Below are 14,096 nucleotides of genomic sequence, written 5' to 3'. Positions count from 1 at the left end.
TGGCTGGAGCAGTGGAGGTGGTGACGTGGACTCAGACTCTGGTCTGCAGAGGGTACCCACAGAAATCCGTGTGCTCCTCACAGACTACCCCTCCTCCAGCCCTGACACTGCCATCAGCAAGACTGAAGGAGGGTCCACAAAACTCCAAGCACACCTGCAGATCGACTGCCAGACTCCCACTTCCCCCTCAAACTAGCAGAAAGATAGGTCTCAAGAAAGAATTACATCTAAAATGGATTTTCCACTTTGCCATTAAGGTGTTTTCATCCAATCAATTCATCCTTTTTTTTTTTTTTAAGATTTTATTTATGTATTTGTTTGTTTGTTTATTTAGAGAGCTCCAGCAGGAAGAGGGCAGAAGGAGAGGGAGAGAGAGAACCCCCAGCGGACTGCGCACCATGGGGCTCCACTCGGGGCTTGAAGTGGGGCTTGACTCCAGGACCCTGAGATCATGACGTGAGCCAAAACCAAGGGTCAGATGCTTAACCAACTGAGCCACCCAGGAGTCCCTATCCAATCAATTAATCTACCTAGTTAAGCTTCATACCCTGTTTGCCTCACGTTACCTGAAAAGCTCAAACTCTGTTGTGTCATCTTTCTGATTCTTATCCCAATATGCTCCAAAAATCCCTCATGTGACCCAATTTTCCACTGGTCATCAATTCTCCAAACCTTTCCACCTACCATTTAGAACTCATAATTTAGCAACAGCAAAACCCTACTCTATCTCTAACCTTTCCCCTACATGATCCCCGCCTTTTCGCCATAACTGAAATCTGGTGATCCACTGACAGCCCGTACACTCTGTGCTCCATCCTGTTATGAATAAAGACCAAAATCAAGCTCTTGACTTGGCCACTGACCCCAGTCTCTCTAATTCATCTACTCAATGGCTTAGTCCTGCAATTATTTTCTCTCCCTTCTGCATCATTTGTCCCTCCTCATTGTGTTGTTCCCATCAGAATAAAAGCATGATGTAATATTCTCAGCTTAAGATAAAACAAAACAGAAGTTTCTCTATGCCCACATTTCCATGCAGCCATCATAACCTTTCTCTTAGGTACGAAACTCTTATTGAATCTACTTCATTTCCAACCCACTTTCTTTTAAACCCACTCGCTTTTAAACCCATCCAGTCAGATTTCTGCCCCCTCCACTCTTCCAAGCCTAGGCCCATCGCGGTCCCCATTCTCTTGTCAAACCCAGTGGTCAGTTCTCCGCCTGTATCTTCCTGACCTACCAGCATCATCGACACCACCAGTTACTCTCTCCTTTCTGAACTCTTCTTCCTTTGCTTTGTTCTCCCCCCTCCCCCTTTTCTCACTGGATGTTTCATTTCTTCTCAATTTCCTTTGTGGAACACATCTAATATTCCAGACATGTCAATATGTAGTGCCCCTGCCTTGGTCTTTTTACCTTTATCCTGTTACTATACTCACGAGTCTTATGATTCTAAATACTCTGCCATGCTGATGAACTGTAGACTCGCGGTAGGGAACTCCCTCCCTTCATGTCCATTTGGGTATAAAATAAACATCTCAAATGCATGTGACTCTGAATTCTGGGTTTTCTATTTAACAACTTTATTCCCTGGGGCACCTGGGTGGCTCAGTCAGTTGAGCGTCTGCGTTTGGTTCATGTCGTGATCCCAAGGGCCCTGGGACCGTGTCCTCTATCAGCTCCCTGCTCAGTGGGGAGCCTCCTTCCCCCTCTGTCTCCCTCTCTCTTTCTCTCTCAGTCTCTCATGAATAAATAAATAAAATCTTAAACACACACACACACACACCTTCATGCCCTGCTGTTGTTGTTTTTAATATCAGTAAATTGCCAATGCATTCTTTGGGTTCTTCTGGGGAATAACTAATATTTTTAAAAAGTGAAATAAAAACTGCATGTCGTTTTTGGCCTCTCTCTCATATTCTTGATCTTGCCCATCAGGAAGTCAATATGCTGAAGCTCTATACAAAATTCACGGCTAATGTTGAATCAAAGAGAAGACGGAAACATAGAATGCCAGGAAGAACAATTCAGGGTGCAGCTGAATTTGGGTCTTCACGGGAACAGAGGGGGCTAAGCCTTCCTAATTGCGCAATCCAAGGCTGATTCCCACGCACCACACACAGGTGTGCGGAAGTAGGGCTCTTGGCCTGTGATGGAAGGGTCAGCCCAGGCCCCTCACTGTGAAGAAGCCGTCAACGTAAAGGAAATAGAAGAGGTAAAGGGGGGTGGTGGAGTTCCTGGGGATACAGGGCACCTCGGAGAGATCTCAAGAATCCATTGTGTGAGGCTGTGATGTCAGTGCTGAGGTCACAGAGGTGACCTGATGGAGTGGGTTCCAGCCCAGAAGGCTTCAGGGGTGGCTGTTAGCAAGATGAGGGCGGTTTGGAGCCCTGTATAAGAGGAAGGACGGGGCCACAGCTGACTGGTATGTATGCCCCGACCCAGACCCTTCTTCCTGCCGTTGCCCTTCACTCACCAACCATAGACCTCTTTCTCAGGGCATCCAGTTTCCCTCTCCCGACCCAACACCACTCAGACCCATAATCCTCCACAAGCATCCCATCCCGAGGACCTCACTGCCCCTTCCACGCAGACTCCCTGTGCCCACACCCTGAGACCCCAAGCCCTCTTCCCGCTCACCTTTCCTACTTTCACCACTGCCTGAAAGGATGATCTTGGTACCCCATCCCCATCCCCCAGCTGTGTCCCCACAGACCTGGGCCTCCTGCTGCCCACCATGGCCAAAAGCGGAGAGGCCCTGCCACAGGGCAGCCCAGCACCGATCCAGGATCCCCACCTCATCAAGGTGACAGTGAAGACGCCCAAGGACAAGGAGGATTTCTCGGTGACAGACACTTGCACCATCCAGCAGCTGAAGGAAGAGATATCCGAGCGCTTTAAGGCCCACCCTGATCAGCTGGTCCTAATCTTTGCTGGCAAAATCCTCAAGGACCCTGACTCACTGGCACAGTGTGGAGTGCGAGATGGCCTCACTGTCCACCTGGTCATCAAGATGCAACGCCGTACCATGGGCACTGAGTGTCCGGCTGCTTCAGTCCCTGCCCCAGCCCCCAGCCCTGGGTCATTCCCTCAACCAAGCTCCATTTACCCAGCAGACGGGCCACCCACCTTTAGTTTAGGTGTTCTTACAGGCCTCAACGGGCTAGGCCTGACCTCTGGTAGTTTCTCTGACCAGCCAAGCTCACTGATGTGGCAGCATGTCTCTGTGCCCGAGTTTGTGGCTCAGATCATTGATGACCCTTTCATCCAGGGTCTGCTGTCCAATACAGGCCTAATGCGCCAGCTGGTTCTTGACAACCCCCATATGCAGCAGCTGGTCCAGCACAACCCCGAGATCGGGCATATTCTCAACAACCCTGAAATCATGCGGCAGACGCTGGAGTTTCTACGCAGCCCAGCCATGATGCAAGAGATGATGCGTAGCCAGGACCGGGCGCTCAGTAACCTGGAGAGCATCCCCGGTGGCTACAATGTGCTTCGTACCATGTACACAGACATTATGGACCCGATGCTTAATGCGGTACAGGAGCGGTTTGGTGGCAATCCCTTTGCTGCTGCCACTACTGCTAATGCCACCAGCAGCAGCAGCATACCTTCCAGGACAGAGAACTGTGACCCTCTCCCCAACCCCTGGGCTTCCACATATGGAAGCTCAGGAGGCAGGCGAGGCAGGCGTCCCGGGGACCAGGATGTATCTGAAACTAGAAACAGGGTTCCCAACATTCTGGGCAATATAGGGCTCTATGACTATCTTCAGCAATTACGTGAGACCCCCCAGTCCCTGGGAACCTATCTGCAAGGGACTTCATCCACCCTCAATCCGAGCCAAGAACCACCACCACCAGGAAATCGAACGCCCCCAACTTCGTCCTCCTCCCAGGAACGTGAGTCAGGCCAGCCTCTCCGCAAAGAGTCGGTAGCCATCAAGGGAAAGTCCTCTCGCCCATCATTCCTGAGATACCCCCCAGAGAGCAGTACTGGACAAGATGGAGGCCAAGGTGGTGCAGGGAATGGCTCCGCTGGCCACAGCACCAACATGCCTGACCTTGTCTTAGGGCTAGGGCGTGCTGCCGACAGGGCGCCGTTTGTCCCTTCGCCGCCGTCCCCCATGGCAGCTACCCCCGGGATGCCTGAGCATGCCTGGCTGCCCCCACCAGCTTACCCAAGGTCTCTGAGGCCTACCAGCACGAGCCAGGTCCCACCGTTGCAGGACGAGATGCGCCGGCAGCTGCCGGGGCTACTGCACCTTCAGGCCGCCGCGGCCAACCCTCGCGCCATGCACGCCCTGCTACAGATTCAGCAGGGTCTGCAGATCCTGGCTGCCGAAGCACCTCGCCTCCTCCTCTGGCTCATGCCTTGCCTAGCAGGGCTGGGAAGCGTGGCAGGCGGTGCAGAGCCTAGAGAGGGCGCCCTTATGCCCGAGGATGCCCCTCCGGCCCCCGCTCCTGAGGGTCCCCCAGCACAGGGCTCTGTGGAGCTGGGCCTCCATTCCACCCCTTTCCTCCAGCTGTTGCAAGCTCTAGCTGGCGCCAACCCCCAGCAGCCGCAGCCCGAGACGCACTTCCGGGCGCAGCTAGAGCAGCTGCGGGCGATGGGCTTTCTGAATCCCGAAGCCAATCTCCAGGCCCTCATAGCCACGGGGGGTGATGTGGATGCTGCCGTGGAGAAGTTGAGGCAGGCGTAGGAGCCCCAGTTGTTCAAGCCAGATCTTTCCCTCTGTGCCCTTTCCCCGTATCCCACTACCCGAACTCCCCCGTTCTTGAATGCAGCTGCACACTATGAACCAAATCCACTATGATGCCCTTTACTGTGGAGACAATGTTGTTCCAGAGCCAATGAGGAAGAATGAGAGCCAGAAACAGGGTGGGGGTGCTGCGAGTGACCCAACCACCCCTGCCACTGTACCATCTTGGGGCCCCAGTCTGAGCTCTGCTAATGCCTATCTTGAGATGCAATTACATCCAATCTCCAGTGTCTGCTGCTGCCTGAGTCCAGTTCTTTGTGGGCCAGGGGGGAAAGGGGACGGAGAGAAGCTGGTGATGAGACCTCTGTCTGCAGGGGTGGGATGGCTTGGAGGGTGAGCTTGAAGTTTTGAGGTTCAAAGAGTCGTGGAGAACAAACGAGGGTGAGCCGAGGCCTGCAGCTCCCCTGGTGTCCTTCCAGAGGTCCCCCAGATCTGCTGTCCTGTAGGAGCCACCCCCAGGTGCTGTGTTCCTTGGAGCGTTCCTAACAGCGGCCTGCCTGCAAAGCACGCACGGTTCATTCTTTCTATTGCCCCTGAGGACTACCCCACAGGTGGCTCTCACTTTCCGAATTTGAGGCTGATTCCTGAGTCGATAGGGAGCCCCAAGAATTCAGGCTGAGTTCTAAGATTCCCTAATCTCGCAAGGTTACACAAGTACTGTCCCTGGTGGACACAGTTTGTCCTGGATATTGTCTTTCTCGCAGCCGCCCGCTCAGAAATGGAGTATCCCCCTGCCCGCAGCGCTCTGCTAGTGGAGAGAGAGCCGATGTGAGACAGAGACGGGAGCCTCCTCCAGGAGGCGCTGGGCTGGGAGCCCAGAGCCCTCAAACTGTATGTGAAGACTACTCGTTACATAGAATGCAAGCTGTGAAAGGGGCTGCGAAGAGCGCGGGCTGTGGAGTAGCACACGGCCTGATCTTGTGTGGGGGGCCAGGGAGGCTTCCTGAGTACGCGCTCCGAGCTGCAATCTTAGAGTGGTAAGAACAAGGTTGGCAGACACGTGGCAGGAGAAGGGAGAGCGTCCCAGCGGAAGAGCCAGGAGGAACAAAGATGCGAAGGCAGGCAGTGTACGACACCAGGATGTGCCCTCGGCCTCTCCGACTAAAGTCGTGTTTGCACTCAAGGGTGCTGCCCCTGACCCGAGTACTTCCAGGATAAGAGTGATACGATTCATAAGTCAAGTGAGCAAACCGGCGTCACCCACGGGGGTAAACACTGGAGCAATGCACGAACATACGGGGCATAGTCACACTTAAATACACCCTGACACGGCACGGCTTTGTACAGGTGTTCGGGCCTACATGCGGAGCACGGTCTGTTGAAGGTGGATCTCAGAACTGACATGCAAACACAAACACTGATGTTATATTGCTGTCCCGGGAGGAAAAGGGGCTTTGAGGGAGGGGACCGCTGCAGTAAAAGTGGTCATGGCGTGTGCTTAAACATCAGAGACTCAGCGTCGGGTGTCCTTTTAGGAACTTGGAGGAGCAGGGCCCAGGACATGTGCACCAACCCGTCTTACCTTCAGCAACCAGCATGCCTCAGCTGCTTTGGGGGCAACTTTCTCCCACTGCTTTAGGTTTCAATCTCTAGGTGAAGCAGGAGGCTTCAAGCTCCCCTTCTACCGCCTCTTCCCTCCCCTCCGTGGGGAGGGCTGTCAAGATGAAAGGAACTGCTGTTTATAGTGGGCTAGGGAGGAAAGCAGGGGCAAGTCTTGCCTCTCTGTTTCCTGCAACCAATAAAGCAAGTGCTGTGGGGCTGCCTCTGACTGGGGACAGTGTGCCACGCAAACTCTAGTTTCAATCCTCCAAAGGCCAGGTATCTGAGAAAAAGCCTCGGGAAAGATTGCTTTCATTTGCCTTTCCTCCGGGCCAAAGGAGGCATGCGGGCTCATTTGAGGTAAACCCCAGGGCAGACAGCAGGTGGGAATCTGGGTCTAAGCAGGTGGGAATCGTGACTAGGGAGGACAGTGTCCACTGGATGTTTTCAGGCCGTGTTAGGAGAACCCTGGACAGTGGACCTGGGTGTGTGGCATCTTCGCTCTAGCCTCATTGGAGGCTGAACTCCTCAGCCGCATGTCTGGCTCCGAGGCAGTGTCCAGGAGAAGGGGGTTCCTGGGACAGGGAAGGTCACTGTCCTCCGCCTAGGGCTCCATCTAATGTAGGGCCTGGCCCAAGGGAAGCACTCAGTAAAGACTGAACGAAAGAAGGCTGAATGATGAGTGAGGAAGTGAGCAACCAAATGAGAAAGTGGTTAGAGAGACGACGCAGACGTGAACTGATGGACGGGGCTTGTGCTTGGGGAAATGGGGACTGGAGTTTGGGGAAGAGGGGATCCCGCAGGCGGATGTGACCAAAACAGCAGGCTTCTCCGGATGTCCCATTTGCTCCCTGCGGTGACTCTCACCCTCTGTGAGAGGTCTAAATCCAGGACCTGTGCCTGGAGAGGACGCACAGCAGGGCCTGCGTACGTGCAGGAGAGAAGCACGGTCAGTTTGCGTGATACTGGGTCTAGTGCCTCGCTCCTCGCAAAAAAAATGTACCCTTTCTTCAGACCAAGAGATTTGCTAGAAAGAAAAAAGAAAAAAGGAAGCAGCTGCAGCAACAGCACTGAAGTCTGTAATGCTGTACCTCGTAGCCAGCCAGGTAGCTGGACAAGGTAAGAGCAAGGCGTTATGCAAGCAACAGGAAGTGATTCTATGCACCTGTTCTCCTCCTCCTCCTCCTTCTCCTCCTTCTTCCTCTTCCTCTTCTTCTCCTAATAGCCCTGTCATAAATACACACACATTTTTTTCTAGGTATTTTAGGGTTTCACTACTTACATTTAACTTTAAATAATAATAACAAATGCCAGCCCTGTTCCAAGCTCTTTATACCTGAATCCACACAATAGTCCTCTAATGCAGGTCGTGTTACTATTCCCATCTTCCAGATGAGCAAAACTGAGGCATAGGGAGAGGGGAAAGTTCATGGCTTAACCTTGTACAGCTCTCGCATAGCAAAGGCAGGATTTGAAAATAGTCTATTCCAGAGTCCACACTCTTAACCACTGCCTTGGTCAAGTTAATTCATGCTTCAATCCATACCCACAAAAAGTAAAAAGGAGAGGGCTTTGTAGCATTTAATTGGGACCTTTGCCCCCCTGCAAATACCCACAGTGGACTGGAATATTTCCTTTGCCATTCCTTATGTTATTTATGGTATTTTTAAAAAAATTTAACTGACTAGTGCCGTGCTTCTTAAATTGTTTTAACTTTGAAATACTTAATGCCAAAATGTTCAATGCTTGACTCATTATTCCTTTGCAAAATACCATTGTTTAATTTTGTCTATTTATCTGCATCTACTTAAAGTAGACGTCAAACTTCAGAAAAGGCCAAATGAGATCTTGATTGGTTTTGCACTACATTTGTAAATTAGAGAGAACTGAGAAATTTACAATTGGCAGTCTTTCCTTTTAGAATAAGGAGTGTTTCATCTATGGCCATACCACCCTGAACGTGCCCGATCTCGTCTGATCTCGGAAGCTAAGCAGGGTCGGGCCTGGTTAGTACTTGGATGGGAGAATAAGGAATATTTCCATTCAAATTTCCTTTGTTTCTCTATAAGGAAGTGGTTTCTCCAACTGCTCATGAACAGAGGGGGAGGGATGGGAGTAAGCAAAATACATGAGGGGGATTAAGAGGTATAAACTTCCAGTCATAGAATAAATAAGTCACGGGAATGTCATATACAGCATAGGGAATATAGTTGTCATATTGTAATGACGTTTGGTGACATAATGCCTAAAATTGTCAAAGCACTATAATGCACACCTGAAACTAATAGGGTATAGTATGTCAATTGTACTTCAACGACAATAATAAAAGAACTGTGGTTTATTTTATTACTTTTTTTTAACTTCTTTTATTATATTAGTCCTACACATTTGGATTTATTTAAAAGTTACGTTTTTCTGGTTATTTTAGGTGAGATTTTTTTCCATTACATTTTCAGGGTGGATATGGTTGTGATGGAACTGTGCTACCACCAGTTACATTATAAATTCCTTTTTTTTTTTTTAAAGATTTTATTTATTTAGGGGGCGCCTGGGTGGCTCAGTCATTAAGCGTCTGCCTTCGGCTCAGGGTGTGATCCCAGGGTCCTGGGATCGAGCCCCACATCAGGCTCCTCCACTGGGAGCCTGCTTCTTCCTCTCCCACTCCCCCTGCCTATGTTCCCTCTCTCGCTGGCTGTCTCTCTCTCTGTCAAATAAATAAATAAAAGAGAGAGACAGCCAGCGAGAGAGAACATAGGCAAGGGGAGTAGGAGAGGAAGAATCAGGCTCCCAGGGAGCCTGAAGCCTGACGCGATTTATTTTGTCGATAAATATACACACACTACTGTAAATGTGTTTTCTCCTTCTTATGGTTCTCTTCATAACACTGTCTTCTCTCTAGCTCACTTCATGGTAAGAGTACAGAATGTAACGCACATAGCATACAGAGTGCGGGCTCATCCACTGTTTATGTTATCGCCGAGGCTTCCCGTCAGCAGAAGGCTATTGGTAGTTACATTTTTGGGGAATCAAAAGTTATACGTGGATTTTTTACTGCACAGGATCAGTGCCTCTAAACTCCGCATTGTTCCAGGGTCAACTGTGTGTATCAGATAATACAGAGAAGTAGATTAAGAAGTTAAAAACTAGCAATGCTAATACCACGGCGGTTGTCCTTCCAACATGTTACAAACCTGTGAATCTGTTGTACGTAATGTTTCATAACCTGGCTGTTTAACTTGATAATAAGTCAGGGAGCTTTTTTTCCAAGTTACAAAGGAGCCTTTTGCGACTCATTAGTTTAACCAATATTTCCTGAACACTTACTGTATGCCAGAAACTATGCCTCGTGCTGGAATTCAGTGGTGAACAAGATAGCTATGGTTTTTGCCCTAAGGTGCTCGCAATCTAGCGGCGATAAGAGACTTCCAACAAACAAACAGGAGATAGAAGTAATAGCTAACAGAGCACTGAGAACGAGGCCCCGTTCAATAAGCTTTGTGCCTATTAACTTTTAATTCTTGCAACCACCCTGGAGGTCGGTACTGTCATTAACCGATTTTACAGATAGGTAAAGGAAGCAGGGGAATGTTAAGTGTCTAATCCAAGGTTGCACAGCTCGGAAGTGGTGGAGTTGGAGCTGGGATTGGAACCTGTGTTTCTAGGGGCCGCACTCTTAATCTCTATTCTACTACAAAAACAATAATTGAATCATAATAAATTTCATGTGGGAAATAAAGCAGGTAATTGGCTAGTGCATTTAGGGGGAGGAGGTATATATTTTTAGAAGAGTGGTCGGAGTGTATCTCTCTGGAGGGAGTATTTCTGCAGAGACTTGAAGGGTAAGAGGGAGCCAGACATTCAGAGAGCTGGGGGAAGAATGTTCCAGGCAGGGGGGAAAGTGTAAAGAAGTTCCCTGAGTTAGGTTAGAGTTCAACACGTTTGAAGAAAAAGGAAAGAAGGCCAGTGTGTCCAGAGTAGTGAGAATGGGCGGGGGTGCGGGGGTGCTTCAAGGTGAGGTGGGAGAGACGGCGGGCAGGGTGGTGCAGGGCTCTGTTGCCTCCCACCGAGTGTGGAGTGATTTCTTGCTCCTCTCTGTGGAGCAGGAATGAGAGGCTGGCAGGGTGGAAACCAAGTCAAGACAGAAGATCTTGCCATCATCCAGGTAAGGGATGGTGTTGCCCCTTCTCAGACTGGGGTTCCCCACAAGGGCAAATGGCAAGAAGTGGACAACTGCAGAATTTTTGGAGCTAGAATTGACAAACCGTTCTGATAAGATCAGATGTGCAAGGTTAAGGGAAGGGAGGAATTGGGGTTCATTTACTCATTCAGCTAACATTAGTTGAACCCTCTCTCTCCGCCAGGTTCTGTGCTGGGTGCTGGAGACGGGGGGTGGTCTAGAGCACAAAGCCCAGCCTTTGTGAAGCCAGAGGAGAGGACGCAGACATACCCCATGATGGAATTTCAAGCAAAGGGAGAGGCTAAGAGACACAGAGTAAAGAGACAGGGATTGACAGGTGGCCTCTTCCGGGGTTGTGATCATCAAGCTCATGACTCCAGACAGCGTTGAAGCAGAGATGTGGTGAATAAAGCGACTGAGCAAACGAAAGTCAGGAGCACGAGTTCTGAGTTCCGAGACAAATGGGATGTCAGTTAAAAAGCAGCCACGAGCAGGGTGCGTTCCAGAATGTAAGAAGGCTGCTGGGTCTGGGGCAGGGTGCTCAGGAGGTGGGTCAGGCAGTCAGCCCGGAGCCAAATTAGCAGAGCGTTTTAGACTTGGGAAGGCATTTAGATTAATTCAAGTATCACAGGAAAACCTTTGGTGGTTTTGTGTAAAGAGATGAGGTTAATTGATCTGTATTTGCTACTGTGGGAGGTAGTGACTCTGTTGGACGGAGAGAGGAAGCAGGGACACCAGCTCGGAGGCTCCTGGAAATGTCAAGGTGGGGCACCTGAGTGGCTCAGTCGGTAAAGCATCCGGCTCTTGATCTCAGCTCAGGTCTCAATCTCAGGGTCGTGAGTTCAAGCCACACATTTGGCTCCACACTGGGTGGAGAGAGAGAGTTGAGGTGATCAGAGTCAGGACACATGTCGAAGAAAAAGCCCTGAATAGTTACTGATAAATTAAATGTGAAAAGAAAGGACTCAGGGGTGATTCCTGTGTTTCTGGCCTGAACAACTAAACGAATGACGGTCTGAGAAGGGAGAAGGGGCTGCAGGGAGTGGTAAGTGGAGATTCTGCTCTGACCTGGGCGGGCTTGCTTGTAAAACCGAGATAGGGAAGGTTATGGGAGAAACAGGTTTGTGGAGAGAGAGACAAGAGTTCATTCACTGTTCTATATGATTCCATTTATCATGACAACAAAGGATTCTCACATATGCTTGCTCCACATTCATCCTATTGTTGGGCATTTATTGAGGTGAGCAAAACATCACAAACTGTCATAACAATAAACCCGTGTCTGTGTCTTTCATTCAATCTCCCTTTCTCCCTCAACTCCCTCCCTCCCACCTTTCCTTTCTTCCTTCCTACATGTATTTTTTTTTTTTTATTGTTTACTGGCAACAGGGTTACAGTAGCAAATAGGATAAGATCCCTGTTCTCATGGAGTTTATATTCTACTGAAGGGACATGGAAACATAAATGAATAGTAAAGAAGAAATAATGACAGGGGCGCCTGGGTGGCGCAGTCGTTAAGCGTCTGCCTTCGGCTCAGGGTGTGATCCTGGAGTTCTGGATTCGAGCCCCACATCGGGCTCCTCTGCTAGGAGCCTGCTTCTTCCTTTCCCACTCCCCCTGCTTGTGTTCCCGTTCTCATTGGCTGTCTCTCTGTCAAATAAATAAATAAATAAATAAATAAATAAATGTTCTATGCAGATAATTAAAATAGACTGATAAGATACGGAATGGTTGGGAAGGGCTTTGTGAAGAGATGATTTGAAAGGTAAGAGGGTGAGCCCTGTAAAGATTAGGCAGACAAGCATTAAAGGCTTAGGGAACAGCGATTGCAATGACTTTAAGTATGGGAAGGCACTTGGCCTGTGTCAGATATAAAAGGGAGGCCAGTGTGGCCAAGGTTTGTAGAAAAGGAGAAAATCATCATCAGGAAGTCAAGGAGATGAGTAGGAGTCCGAACAGGGGAGGCTCTGTAGCTAGACAAGGAGTTTGGATTTTATTGCAAAAGCGATATGGAGGCGGTCTTTGCTACTCCCATCAGAGGGTCTTTTTCAGTTTAATTAAACTTATAAACTACACTTGGCTCAAACCTACTCAATGTATTATAGGAAGGAAATCACAGCTCACTAGCAGGTCAGAATCAGGCATTTCTCTTTTAATGGGAATCCTTACAGCACTTCCTGCTCAGTTAGCATGGCCACCAGGGGTCGTCTTCTCCCAGGTGACAATTTTGGTTAAAAAAAATCAAAACTCTCATTAGATCTTTCTGAAGCAAATTGCTGACAAGAAACAGTGAAACTGCATATGATACTGAACTTTTTGGGGCTCCTGGGTGGCTCAGTCAGCTAAGCGTCTGCCTTCAGCTGAGTCCCACATGGGGCTCCTTGCTCAGCGGGGAGCCTGCTTCTTCCTTTGCCCGCCGCTCCCCCTGCTCTCTCTGTCAAATAAATCTTAGAAAAAAATACTGAGCTTTTCATATAGCTTGATGTCTAATAAAAGTATTATCAGGATAAGAAAAATTAGCCAATCTCTGTGAAAAATATGGGAATGTAATATGTTTTCTGGAAATTAGATCTTATTATAATACACTTTAAATCAGGTGCATAAGGTCAGCATTTTACTGAATCTAGTTGGAGTCCTGGGTCTAACAGAAGATACCACACTCCCCTCCCCAGGCTGCTTGGAGTTATCTCCATTATCTGCAGCTAAACATGTCTCTGGGCATGCGGTCAACCCTGGCAGGCACATCTGTTCTCCGTGTGTCCCAGTCTAGTTAGGGGCCTGACCACAGGATGTGCCGAAGATCAGCAGTGACTCTGGTGTGGAAATCATACTCAGTATTTGACAAACGTCTGCTCTGTGTCAGATACTTTGGTTTGCACTTTATATGCTTTATCTCCTTAAATCTTCAAAACAAATCTGTGAAAAACTACCATTTTATAGGGGATGAAACCCTGGCTTAAAGGAGGTAAATGACTTGTTGAAGGTTATTAAGTGGTAGGAGTGGGACTTAAACCAGCGCTATTTTCCTCTTGAGAGTCCACGTTCCCCCTTTTTTGTCCTAAGTGGTAAGTTTTAAATTGATCCAACAAATAGCAAGTTGATTGTTTTATTTTATTTTCCAACTATAAAAGAAATATAGGTACAATGTCAAATATTCCAATGACGTTGGCTTCTCGGGCAGGATGAAGGGAGATTCTTGTGCTGAAGAACTCAGTGGACGGTGTGGGCAGGGCTCCTTCACTGAGACACAGTATGTGAACGGACTGGCAAGGGCTGTCAGTGGGTGCTTGGGAAGGAGACATGCCAGGTCTCCAGCCTGAAAGAGAGGAGAAAAGGCATGTTTCACCTCACAGGCTATGCAGGAGGAAAAAAAAAAAATCCCTGGAAACATGAGGTATGAGAAAGCGATTCTGGATAACTGTCCCCCAGAATGTTCTTCAACTCCTGTTACGTATTAATTTATTAGCTAATGAAAAGCCAGGAACTTTAGTTTGAAGATCCAGTTCTGCTGGCTGAAACTCAAAGAAAATTTCCCAGAGGAATTGGTTTTGTTAGTAATTTCCTTACGGTAGAAGTTTTTCTGAGATCTGGGCATTCCCAGGAAAGGCTCACTAG

General features: G+C 48.9%; 1 protein-coding gene across 1 annotated transcript; it reads left to right on the top strand.

The window, feature by feature from the left end:
* The first annotated feature begins 2,737 nt into the window (after positions 1 to 2,737).
* On the top strand, positions 2,738 to 4,728 carry UBQLN3 (ubiquilin 3). The gene has a single exon (XM_008709591.2). It carries the CDS (start codon positions 2,738 to 2,740, stop codon positions 4,703 to 4,705), a length of 1,968 nt encoding a protein of 655 aa, XP_008707813.2. The 3' UTR covers positions 4,706 to 4,728.
* Positions 4,729 to 14,096: the final 9,368 nt, after the last annotated feature.

Source organism: Ursus maritimus, unplaced genomic scaffold, assembly GCF_017311325.1.
Source record: "Ursus maritimus isolate PB19 unplaced genomic scaffold, ASM1731132v1 scaffold_16, whole genome shotgun sequence".
Taxonomy (NCBI): domain Eukaryota; kingdom Metazoa; phylum Chordata; class Mammalia; order Carnivora; family Ursidae; genus Ursus; species Ursus maritimus.
This window is presented reverse-complemented; position numbering and strand designations above follow the sequence as displayed.